Here is a 12,905-nt window from a genome sequence, read left to right as displayed (position 1 = left end):
TCCCGGACCCGGTGGCTTAAAACTCATGCCGGGCACGTGTGCGTGCGTGCCCAAGATCCCGAGAGGAGAATGGAGGAGAAGGGATTGTGGCATGACCATCCCCCCTGGGGGGTGATTTCTCGCTTTCTGTCTCTATGTCTCTCTCTGTCTGTCTGGCGAGCGCACGTGCCCTACAGTGAAAATCTCTCAAAAAAAAAAAATGTGATTTGATGGCTGTCATTACTTTGTGGAATTTGAGGATCGAAACCCGAGATAGTCTTTCAGAAGGTTTTTCTTTCATAGACGTAGAGGTCTGGAGAATAGCAGTTTCTGTTACTCAGAGGCCGTAACATTCCATTTCTGCGTCATTCGGATGAGAACTCGCCCCTTTTTCACAGGGAGACCAGGGAGGCTGAGTCATGTCGATAACTGTCTTCCCACTCCGTCTCCCTGCTTTATTTCTGTGTGTCCCGTCCTGTTGAAACATTTATTCGGCGTAGTATCGATGTGCTGTTCCCATGGGTCTCTCCATGCGTACATGTAGTTTACATTTATGTATTTGCAAGGCTTTTCATTGTAGTGCTTAGAATTTTCTTAGAACAGAGGCTTAGGCATGCGGGGTATTTGCTGACTACAAATTGGGGCAAACTAAAAGGCTGCCATCGCATTCTGTTTGGTTTTAAGGCAGAGTTGAAAAAGCAAGACGGTAGGCCTTCTTTGGTTGTAGGTAGATTATGAGAAACTTCAGCCATCCTTGGGAATCAGCTCTTTTTTTTTGATTGCCAGAGGGTTCTTGTGCTAATAGGGATTGGACTAATAGAGTTGGTTAATTATAATATTTTTCACTGAAGTTGGGAAGGAGGATTTGATGTGGACATGCACTCATGTAATCTGTTTTAAATCAAGTGGCACCCAAGGAGACCTACGTGAAGCGACCCTGATCATTAAAAGTGAAGTCACCCATGGCTCCCAAACTCTTGGTTCTTCCTTATCCACCTTTCAGTGTAGGTTTTCTTTCTTTTTTTAAAAAAAATATTTTGTATATTCAATCACTGTACATCACTTGGCTGGTCAAGTGAATTTACTCAACACGAATGCACCTCATGCCAGTCCAGCTGAGGATACTATGCCTGTTACCATCAGCAGACAACAATCCATTTCAACGTAGAGTTTCTGATGGGCTGGTGGAGGCCTGGATGGTGTTCCTTACAGAAGAGTGAGCGAGCAGGTCCTCAGAGCCCTGTCCCCTGCCCTCTGCCCTGCCTTCCGGGTGTCAGCCTCGTCACAGTCCCCCCCCACCCCCCGTGTGCAGAGCACCCTCCTTGCTCCCACGCATATGCCTCGTTCTCAACGGCCCTGAGAACCTAGCTCTGCCAGTCACTGTGGGCACAGAGGTCAGAGTGTCAGGATAGCCTCCGCCTTCTGGAAGCTTGTGCCCAGGTAAAGGGATCCCCATGATGCAGGAGTACCCATGATGGCACAAGCTGGGGTGTCCTGCAGCATGGCAGCTGGTCACCTTGACTTGGCAGAAGGGAGGGGTTCGTGGAGAAGCGACTTCCAAATGGACATTAGAAGGACCAGGGCAGAGGGGCTGCGGGGTGGGGCAGAGGCAGGCAGGGGCTGAACTGACGGCTGCTGGGGCCGTTCAGAGGAAGTGAGCAGGGGCCTGATGTCGGCAGAGGTAGGGCGGAAGGCGGTGGGCCCTAGACGGACGTGGGCAGTAAACAGCAGCACGAGCAGGTGGGATCTACGCGGGGAGACAGCGCCCTGGTTTCTAGCCTGAACAACTAGTGGTTGAATCGGCCCGCCTGGAGTGCTCATGGAGTGATCAAAGCTTTTACTCTCCTCTTGGGATTTTGGGCATGCACACACACATGCCAGCATGATTTTCAAACTTCCAAATGTGGGACTCAAGTGCAGTCGACTCTGGGGGGAGTCCAGCTCCTTAACCACCATGCCACTGGCTGGCCCAATAACCTTATTTAAGATAAGAGACCTGGCAGGAGGAAGGATGAGGAGGAAGATGATGAGCTGTAGGGATGGCATGAAGTTTGCATTTTTGTGGTTGTCCGGTGGGCACGGGGATGCACACTCAGGCATTTCCCTGAGAGGTCTGGGCGAATGGAGGTGGGGACGTGAGAGTCTCAGCTACTCTTTGGAGGTGTAGGAGCAGGGGAGACACCTTGCATGCGACATACTTGCAAAGCGAGGCTGTCCTGGGCTGTCCCTGGGGTGCCATCACTGCAGAGGGGTGGCCAGGGGCACCCTCTGAGGGGAGGCAAGGGATCAGGAAGCTGGGAGAAGACAACCGGAGAGCAGGCACCAGGGAGTCGAGAAGCAAGAGGGCAAGAGAATGGCCGGTGGCCGGGTGGCAGAGAGGTCACGGCAGGGGACGCATGGACGCTGCTCGCTGACGTTAGGAATCAGACGTAGGTGTTGTCCAGCTGGCTGTCAAAGGCTGAGAGATTTTTAAAAAATAATAAATTTTTTATAATTTCTGGAGTGCACACTCACCAAAGAGAGAGAGAAAAATAGGGGAAAAGCACCCCACCACCACCCCCTCCCCCGACGGGCGAGGTCTTATCACAATCCCGTCTCTTCCTCTTCTCTATCCTGAAGGATTTGGGGAACACATACAGGTGTGTCTGGGATTTCTCAAACTACTGCAGCTGGGATTCAAACCACAACTGATCACGTGGGACCCAGCTCACCAACTACTAGGCTACTGGGATGGCCCAGCAAAGGTTCTTTTTGTTTAGAGAGATGTTTGCTATAGGGCGCATTTGCTTGCTGGAGAGAAAGACAGAAATTACTCTCCAGGGGGATGGCCATGCTGCAGTCCCTTCTCCTCCCTCCTCCTCTTGGGATTTTGGGCACACACGCACACACATACCTGGCACGAGTTTTAAGCCACCGGGTCTGTGACTTGAACTACAGTTGATTCTGTGGGAGTCCAGTGATGTAACCATTACACCATCTGCTTGTCCCACCAAGGTCCTTTTTAAACAGGATGTGTGGTTACTTTGACTCTTGCTCCACACTGGAGTTTTCTTTTTATTATACTCACGTATTTTTGAGTGGGCAATCTCACAGTGAGAACATCAGACAGCTGATTTCCTGGGGCAGGGGACGCATAGGTGTTCCGATCGCGGCATACCCCTGGTGTACACCGGCCGCCAGGCGTCGGGCCCTCAGCTCTGGAGTGAGGACGTTCTTGTGGTATCCCAGCTGGCTCCAGAACATCACTTTGTCTTGTAAAAGCTAACTAGCAAAGCGTTTTATTTTCACATGAAACCAAATTGGAATTAATTTTGTGTTGAGACGTTGGAGAATTTCCCCACACCCTCTGAGATAATCGGCCACCCTCTGGGGTGTTGCCTAAGAAGAAGCAGTCCTGGTCTACATTTTCCGTTGTCCCCCAAGGTCTCACTCAGAGCAGCACCTTAAATAGCAAGTGCTATTCCTGGTGACAGCAGGGGGTGCTCCCACTCGTCCCCAGGGCAGAGGCCTGGCAAGCCAGGTTTTTTGTTTAGTAGACAACACAGGTTGTTGGGGACAGAAGCGACTTGGGAGTCCATTTCCCCCTTTCGTCTTTAATAACCTTATTTAACCTCTTTTACCCACTGGGAAAACACTGGTGCAGTGGCTCTTTCTGCCTCTTAGTGCTAGGAAACAGCCAAGTATCACCTGCAGTGTGTGTGTGTGCGCGTGCGTGTGTGTGTGGCAGGGAGAGAGGCTTTCTTTAAAGAAATGTGACGTTGTGTATCACAGCGTAATCGACTCGTGGTGGTGGAGCATGTACTTTTTGATTACGTTTTTTATTTCAATTGTGTTTGTCCAAGAATTTAAAAGTAATAAGATTTAAAAAGGACCGATGGGTGTCAGCATGTGGCGTGGAGGTTAAGGCGCTAGATCCCACATGGCTGGCTATGCAGTTTGAGTCTTGAACCCAGGGCTTGAACCCAAATCCCAAGGGGAGACTGGAGGAGAGGGGGCTGTGGCGGGGCTATCTACTCCCCCCCACCCCCCCGTGGCAAGTACGTGTGCTTTATAGCAAAAAGTATTAAAAACGAATGAGTAATGGGGACAGCCAGTAGTGTGGTGGTTAGGATCCGACATGGTTGATGATGTGGTTTGAATCCTGGACCTGGTAGCTTGGGAAACATGCCAGGTATGTGTGTACATGTGTGCCCCAAATCACGAGAGAATAGGATAAGGGATTGTGGTGTGGCCATTTCCCAGTGGTGGGGTGCTTTTTCATTTTCCCTGTGTCTGTCTGTCTCTCTAGCGAACGCATGCATTCTATAGCAGAATTAGTAAAAAAAGCGAGTAATGCATGTGGTCTTTTAAAAGCTCTGGGACCAGCAGTTAGTGTAATGGCTATGTCGCTGGACTCCCATGTAGCTGACTGCGGTTTGAGTCCTGGACCCGGTGGCTTAAACTCAAGCCAGGCGTGTGTGTGTGCATGCCCAAGATCCCGAGAGGAGCATGGAGGAGAAGGGATTGTGGTATGGCCATCCTCCTGGGCGGTGATTTCTCACTTTCTGTCTCTGTCTTTCTGGTGAGCACACAGCAATCCCTTTTCCTTTCCCCATCCTGCCAGACTTGGGGGCATATATGTGCCTGGCATGTTTTTTAAGTCGCCGGGGCTGGGATGCAGACCACAGGTGGCCATGGGCAACCCGGCTCCCTTAACTACCGAGCCTCAAGTTCAGCCTAGCTAGCTATTGGGTTGTTGGAAAAGTCATGCTGCATTTTTGCATAGAAAAACGTCATGACTTTTCCAATTACCCAATATTTATTAAAAACATTTAAAAAATTATATATTGAGAGAGAAAGAGAGAGATTGGGGACAAGACCCCATACAGATCCTTGGCATGCCATGATCCCCCCAGCCTGTCAGCCAGCCAGGGTCACGGGCTTGCCTGTAGGTGTGTCTGGCATGTTCAGATCCACCTGGGACCTGGCTCTGGGCCTTCCCATATGGCTTCAGCATCACACAGTAGCACTACCACCTGCACCACTGTGGCTGCAGCAACACTACGATGTCACCTTAGAAAAGGAGACAGTGCTACCGGAAATAATGCAGAGGTGAATATTTTCAGTGCAAATTTGTGTTGTTGTTGTTGCAGATTTCCAATAGCGACAAGAATAATGGGTTTAAATTTTATAAACACTGATTCAGTGTGCCAAAAGTATGACTTAAAAATCTCCCTACTGTATTTAATCTCACTTTCAAGCTACACGACAACTCACTTCCAACGTGAGACTGGTCACATAAAAGGCTGTCTGCCTCTTCACCTGGTGGGATCTAAGCCCTGAGGAATTTACAGACCATCGTAGCCCTGGCTGGTTGGTGGCTAAGGATGGGTCCGGCGTAGGTTTCATTTTTCTAGGCTGTGAACATTCAGTCTGAGTTGGGTTTGGGTTTGCTTGTGTATTAGATTGTTAGGAAAATCATGGCATATTTTTCTATATTTTCCTATGCAAAAATGCGTCGTGACATTCCCATCAACCCAGTAGGAACCCAAGGCCCTGGAGCCATGTCAGCCTAGTGGCCTTCCAGTTCATCTTAGACACTTGCTCCAGACAGAATGGGAGGCCCTTAGAGCCCCAGGAGGCGTCAGAGATCTGTTCTCCAAGGCTCACAGTTTTGAAATAATAGGACTGAAACCCCAGAGCGGGTGTGTCTTCTCTTCTCAACCTCAGGGTAGAGACCGTGTCTTGCTCACTGTCCCCAATATTTGGCATGTAGAATCGCCCAGTAAGTATTTGTGGAATTTTTCAATGACTTGCCTGTGAGCCTCCTCAGCCTCCCCATGGCCTCCTGGGCTGTTTTGTTTGTTTTTTTTTTTTTTTTCATAAACTCTCCAGACCTGTCATGAAGGAAGAGGGTGCCCCGCTGTGGGGAAGGTAGAGCTGTTTCCCTCAGAAGCAGTCTGCCGTTTCCCGCTGAAATACAAATGTCGCTGACAGAAGGCCCTCGATGCGATGCTAAGAGGACAGCTGCCAGGCCTCCGGTCCTTGCTAAATCTGTTCCATCTTGTCTCTGCCCCCAAAGCGTGCACAGTCCAATCTCTTCACCCTCTGCGTGTTTCTCTTCATTCTGAGCAAGCTGCTTTCCTCTTGGGTTGCCTCAGTAGGTCTTTTTCTCTAGGCTGCTCAGAGTTCTCAGTCTTGCCTTCATGTTAGAATCACCCAAAGCTTTGCAAAGTCCTGATGCCATGCCAGTTAAGTCACTCACAGTGCAATTTTTAAAATTCTGTTTTAAAAATTTTAAACAATTGTATTTATATTTTGCTTCTGTTGCTGAAGGTCTCATGCACTCACCAGAGAAAGACCGTCCAACAGGCTGTGGTCATGCTACAATATCCTCTCCTCCATTTTTCCTTCCTGTCAGGATTTTAGGTGCTGTGCGTGCACACACACACCTATTCTATTTTTTGAACTGCTGGGGAGGGAGGATTCAAACTATGGTCAACCATGTGGAATCCTGGTTCCCACAAGGACTTGACTGCTGTGCTATATGGCTGGCCCTAGTGTTGCTAATCCCCTTCAGTTTTTAATCCATTCCATCAATCTTCAAGCTTGCTTGCCTGAGTTTTATCCGTCCTCAATCGAAACTTGCTGTCATTTACTTTGGGTCCAAAAAACATGTAATAAATTCTGTCAAAGAGAAACTGGAGCTGGGCCAGGTGGTGGTTTAGTAACTCAGTCCTCTGCTATCCCGAGGCCTCCCTGTCACACTGTCACACTGGGCCAGCTTGTGTGTGCCTGTGATTCAGGCTGGGGATGGATTGTGGCCCGAAGACCCTACTGAGTGTGCTTGTCTCTCTCAAGACACAAATATATAAATGTATATATATATTTTTTGGAGAGGTTTTTGCTATAGGGCACGTGCACTCACCAGAAAGACAGGCAGAGACAGAGAGACAGAAAGTGAGAAATTACCCCCTGGGGGGATGGCCATGCTGCAGTCCCTTCTCCTCCATTCTCCTCTTGGGATCTTGGGCATGCACACATACGCCTGGCATGAGTTTAAGCCACCGGGTCCTGGATTTGAACACTGGTCGACTACATGGGAGTCGAACAACATAGCCATTACGCCAACTGCTGGTCCTAAAATATTTTAAAATATTTTTTAAAAAAGGAAAGAAAAAGAAAACTCCAGTGGACAGTAGTTAGAGCTCTCATAGACAGATTTTATTAAGGACTGTTGCAGTGAGGGAAAAGATACCTCAGTGCCGAGCTGGGCCTAGTTCCAAATACAATATGTACAAGTAGGGGTTTATAGCTAAGGAGCAGATCGGGTCAGGGGATAGCCCATTACCAAGAGGAACCACTGGAGTAAAGAGGATTCTGGCTGACTGACCAAACAGGATTCTTACTGAACACAGGCCCGAGTCAGCAGGGGGAGGGTGGAGAATGTGAGGCCTGATCAGATGTCAGAGGTGCGCAGGTACAGAGGATGGAGGGTTCTTGCTGGAATGACTTAGCCACATTCTTGCTGAAACCGGATTTTCCAGAGCAGTGGATGGGCCTGGGAGAAGGTTCAGGAGCCTCATAAAGTTTGGTCAAGCAAAGAATCTCTTATTGGTTCATACAAAGAAAATGTTCTTCTGTGATTACTTTTAGGTGATCTGTGTTCTTTTCTATTAGATTATGAACTCTGGGACCAGGGTGGGGACGTGTCTTCTTTCTCTTCTATCCCAGAAGTTCTCCAGTTTGAGGATGCATCAGAATCACCCAGGCCTGTTAAAACACAGATTACTGGGGCCCATCTTAGAATCATTCTGTAGGTCTTGGGTGGGGCCTGAGAATGTGCACTTCCAACCAGATTTCAGGTGATGCTGATGCTGCTGGTCTGGGGACTAGACTCTGGAGAACCACTGCCCTGTCCCCTGGATCATCTCTCCTGTACACATGCTCAATAATGACTGGCCAAACCAAAAGAATGGAACAGCTTTCATCGTGGCCACGCTACTGATGAAACAGATGCTACTGAATGGGACTGTGGTGGAGAGAATGAAACTCTTATGAATGACCATAACTTTAGGGCTTCTCAGTTGTTGATCTGTTCACATTTTGAAACTTGCTAAGCTGATTAATTTTCAACGTGTATGCGTATTTTTGTGTACGTGCGTGTCAGCAGTTGGTTATCCATTTAGCCTAGATCAAGAGATACGATGAAATCATGCAAGATAGGCTCACAAGTCGTTTCCTGTTTTTCTCAATGGAATGTAAAGGTAGACAGTAAGGGGAACATGTTTTGGGAAGGGATGGTGAAGTATGCTCTCCTAATAGTGGGGAAATGCAATACGTCAACTCCTAAAAGCCAAACAAAAATTCCCAGTAAGAAATATTTTCTTTGAGGTATAAGGGGTCTGAATTTCTTCCTTAGGAAAACTGAATGAGCCAAAGTAGAGCTGACATGCTCCCTCCAGCCCTTCCTCCAGGGACAGTCCTCATGAATCTCAATAACACCTGCTGTTTACTGTAGCATGAAAAAACACTGGGGCTGAAGTTGAGGGTTTATTCATATCTTCGTTCTTTTTTCCATGAAGTTCCTTCTAAAAGTGGATTGATACTGGAGTTTTCATTCTGAATACTTTGAGAGCTTATTTTTCTAGTTTTAATTAATTGTTAAACTACTTAATATATTCAGAGTTCATTTTTGTATATTTAAACTGCAAAGATACTTACATGCTTTTTTAACTTTTAAAACCAACTGGTCATTCCTACAGATTTCAGGGAATCATTTTATGTTTCTTTCTAGTGAAAATATTCTTATGCGGTCTCTGAGATTTGCCTTAAGGAAGTTTGGTATCCACCGCATGTAATTAGACAGGTTTAGCCTTGGAAGTTTTAATGGTGACTGTATTTTTTTTGTGGATCTGTAGTGTCACATCCTGAATTTGAGGAATGTTCAAATTTGGTGTTCATTCAAAATGAGAAAATTAGAGTAAGACAACAGCTGATGGTCACTTTGAAACCTTTGATTTCTTGGGTAGCAAAGAAGGGAATTCTTGCGGGACTTTGCATTTCTGAAAGAACATTCTTTCTCTTAGGGTACCACTGGGGTGTGGGGGGAGAAGCCTCACAGACAGACCATAGCCAGCTCAGGCCGATTACAGTTCCTGGGAAGTGAGGAAGCACCTATCAGGTGCATTCAACAAGGCGGCTGGTCCTAAAGGGCTGGAGAATAAATCGTCACTTCTTATATCATGGGAAAGTGTCCTTATCTTTTTGGAACCCCTCTAAACAAATACTGGGAGAAAAAAAATAAAACAAAAACAAAAAAATCACATTCAAGTCTGGGATGCATATTGATGTGGAAATCTGAAAAAAAAAAAAAATAGGCAAAAAATTCCCAAAACAAAACAAGAGCACATTCACTGAAAATAAAATAAAAGGAAACTGAAGGTTTTCTTCCTCTCTCTTTTTCCCTCCTAGGTGAATTTTGTGGCATGCCAGCTCTTTGCTTTGCTGGCTGCCTTCTGGTTCCGCATCTACTTAAGTCCCAGTAAAACTAGTTCCGTTGTCCGGCATGCATTTGCCACTATTTTTGGCATCTACTTTGTCATCTTTTGTTTCGGCTGGTAAGTACGTGCCTTGTAGATTCTAGTATCGCTTAGATATCTTGTGGCAGTGTTCTTGGTATTGCACAAAAATAAGAAATATATGGTATTGTAAAATACCATACAACTTTATAATATTGTAGAAGTCTTTTATGAATAATGGGATGTTGTAGGAATCTCTATTTATTTGAAGAACCTGGGACCTATGAACGAACTACCCATTGGAAGGCCATGTGGTGAGTTTGCTCTATCACTTGTGGATGATCGTAACTTTATGACTTCCCAGTTGCTGCTGCTTTCACATTTAGAACTTGCCAAGGTGATTGTTTTTCTTTGTATATGCTCATTTTCGTGTATGTGACTGTCAGTTGTTCATTTAGCCTAGATAAAAACGTATTGGCCAAATCACGCAGGATGGGCTCACAAGACATTTCCCGTCTTGCAAGATAGAAAGTCGAGGTGGGCAGTAATGGGAACAGGTTTTGGGTGCATTTCTTCTTTTTTTTTAATTATTATTTAATTAAAAAGATTTATTTTATTTGCTATAGGGCATGTATGCTCACCAGAGCAAGTGAGTAAGAGAGAGGGGAAGTGAGACAGAAAGTGAGAAAGCAAGCCCCCAGGTCTGTGACTTGACTGGCAGTCAGCTATGGGAGAGTCCAGCACCTTAACACCCTGCCACCTGTTGGCCCCCTTCTTTTTCTTTTTTGTAAAAGTTAATTCATTCAATTATTGAGAGAGAGAGGGACAGAAAGACAGGCACTCCCAATAGGGTCCCCACACCACACTCTACCTCCAGCCTCAGCCAACCCAGATCATAGACACACACACACACACACACACACACACACACACACACAGATTCTCTAACCCAGAATCTACTCATGTGGGTCCAGTTGTGTACCGCTGTGCAACTTCTGCCTCCACTGGTGTAATTCTTGCATTAAGTACTAGAGACATTGCTGTTAGTCCTTCAGTTACATAAAGCAGTCACTTTATGTAGGCGTTAGAGAACGTGAGTCATTTTCCACCATGAAAAGCCCATAGATGGGACTTCGCTCTATAGGTCAGCTGGGCAAATGCCCTGGCAGTGGCATTTCTTAGGGACCGACATTTCTAGAAATACAGCCTAAGGAGATTTGTAAATTTGTTCAGGGTTCTGTACTAGCATACTGTTCTTCCTCCTTCAACAGCAACTTGAGAACCAATGAGTATTGGATCAGTCCCCAGGTAAAAGTCTTAGTATCTCAGGAAGCTTGCTTTTAGTCCTTGTATTTTAAAACTTAAAAAAAAAAAAAGTCCTGAAGAACAATCTCCTCTCTTCTGGACTTCCAATTTGTATGTATGGAAAAAGTATACCCGACGTTACTAGTGTTGTAGTTGGCAAACTAGGTGGTGACTTCGGTGTGATTTAAACAAGTAGTGTCTTAAGTACACAGAACAAAAATAGTTTGTTTTCATGTATGTAAAATGAGCTAACTGATGCTGCCATTTTGGTGGGAGTGGTGGGAATAGCTGTCTGGGTGGCCAGTGGATTCGCTCATATGAAATACCCTCGTTATGTCTTAAAGGTACTCCATCCATCTTTTCGTGCTGGTGTTAATGTGCTATGGAATCATGGTCACTGCGAGTGTATCCAACGTGCACAGGTAGGACCCTGGGAATGACAACATACGATAAAGCTTTTTGAGATCTTTGAAATGTATTTACAAGGTAAAGGTGGACCTTCCCCATTTTTTGTGGTCACGTAGTGACCTACATTCTCTAGGGCCTCATAGGGAGGATGGGGGACCCTAAAGGCTGAAAGACTTATTGAAAAGGTGGCTTGCCAATTGAGTCTTAGGTGAGAGAGACTCTATCAAGATTAGGCAGCTTTATTTGTGACAGCCCCAGCCTGGAATCAACCCAAATGCTCACCACAGTGCAACAGTACTCGGCAGGAAGAAGGAATGGATGATTGATACACACAAAAAGATGGACGAGGCTAAAGTAAACATGCAGAGTGAAAGAAGTACACACGTTCTGTTCTAGAAAATACAAGTTGATCTGCAGTGGTAGTCTTAGAGCCTACTCAGTGAGAAATAAGGGGCCATCCAGACACAGCTGTATTTATTGAGTCTATTGATTAAGCTGGTGGCATATTGGGGGACTCATGTCTCTGAAAACCCTGCAGCCCCAAGTGTAGGGAGAAGGGTGCTGATAAAGACAAAACTCATGTTCTTTTCTGGTTGACATGGCGATCACAAGAACCAAGAGTGGTGGGCTTGAAAGGGTAGGGGGTAGGGGCTTACAATGTAAAAGCAGAAGCAAATCACCGGAGCAAAACAAGCAGGTTGATCATTCCTAAAGGTACGCTCCACCCTACCTAAACACAATGGAATCTTAATGGTCTTCCTGGCTCAGGGCAAGGGGTCTGGCAACTGATGATGGCATCACTAAGGAACATCTTAGGGTAGGGGGTTTTGGGTTATTTAGCAAAGACAGTAGGAGTGTTAATCACTCTGTTTACTCTAGACCAAAGGAGAAAGCAAGTTTCCAATATACAGGGGAGTTGAAAATGGAGGTTTACCTCAGGAGACAATCAGAGGTTCTTTGGTTCTACCAGGGGATATGGAAGAGGTCAGCAAGATGCATAAGGTCACCTTTGGGGGACCAATGGCTTTGTCACTCTCTCAAATTTGGTGATGATTTTTCTGGGTGTATACATGTTAAAACTTATTACATTGCATACTTTAAAGAGTTTTAATAAAATTAGTTTTAAAATAATGTAGTATTTTTACTGTGATGTTTTGATTTCAAAGTATGGAAATATTTAAATTTTCCTTCAAAGACTACGTGCTTGCAGAATCAGTTGAGATTCTTGGGCTGTTTGGTGTTGTCTCTGTTTTCCATGGTCTTTCTGCAAATGCAGCGTCAACTCCACTCTTTGGTAACACTGGAATGTAAGTTCTTTGGAAACAAAGACTTTTCTTTCTTGTTCTTTGTTGTATCCTTAAAACCTAGAACAATACCTGGCACGAGTAGGAGGTCAATAAATATTTATGGGATGAAAACTGAGTTACTTTTTAAAAAAATATTTACCATTTTTGGCCTCATCTGACAGTCAGATACTTAATTCTGGCTTCAGAAAGCTCTTTGATAAGACTGTTTGCACAATAATTTTTCTAATTAAAAGCACTGAAATTTAATTTCTCAGTGTTTGATCTTGTAGTACCTTATAATCAATTTCTGGTTTTCAAGGGAAAATATTTTTCCATGCCTTCAAATTTTATAGCCATGCAACTTGGTATCCAACTGAGCTCTGAAAACTGGAGCCATCGCTGGTCTCAGCCTCTCCCGTGAAGGGAA

At 45.6% G+C, this 12,905-nt stretch overlaps 1 protein-coding gene across 1 annotated transcript in view; it reads left to right on the top strand.

Moving 5' to 3' along the window:
* The window catches only part of MBOAT1 (membrane bound glycerophospholipid O-acyltransferase 1), a 77,533-nt gene that overhangs the window by 26,123 nt on the left and 38,505 nt on the right, over window positions 1-12,905 (top strand). The window contains exons 3-4 of the mRNA XM_014586498.2: window positions 9,433-9,578; window positions 11,129-11,206. Coding sequence (XP_014441984.1) covers window positions 9,433-9,578; window positions 11,129-11,206 — 224 coding nt within the window. The remainder of the gene's footprint in view (window positions 1-9,432; window positions 9,579-11,128; window positions 11,207-12,905) is intronic.

The sequence above is a fragment of the Tupaia chinensis genome, unplaced genomic scaffold (assembly GCF_000334495.1).
Source record: "Tupaia chinensis unplaced genomic scaffold, TupChi_1.0 Scaffold000141_1, whole genome shotgun sequence".
NCBI lineage: Eukaryota > Metazoa > Chordata > Mammalia > Scandentia > Tupaiidae > Tupaia > Tupaia belangeri.
This window is presented reverse-complemented; position numbering and strand designations above follow the sequence as displayed.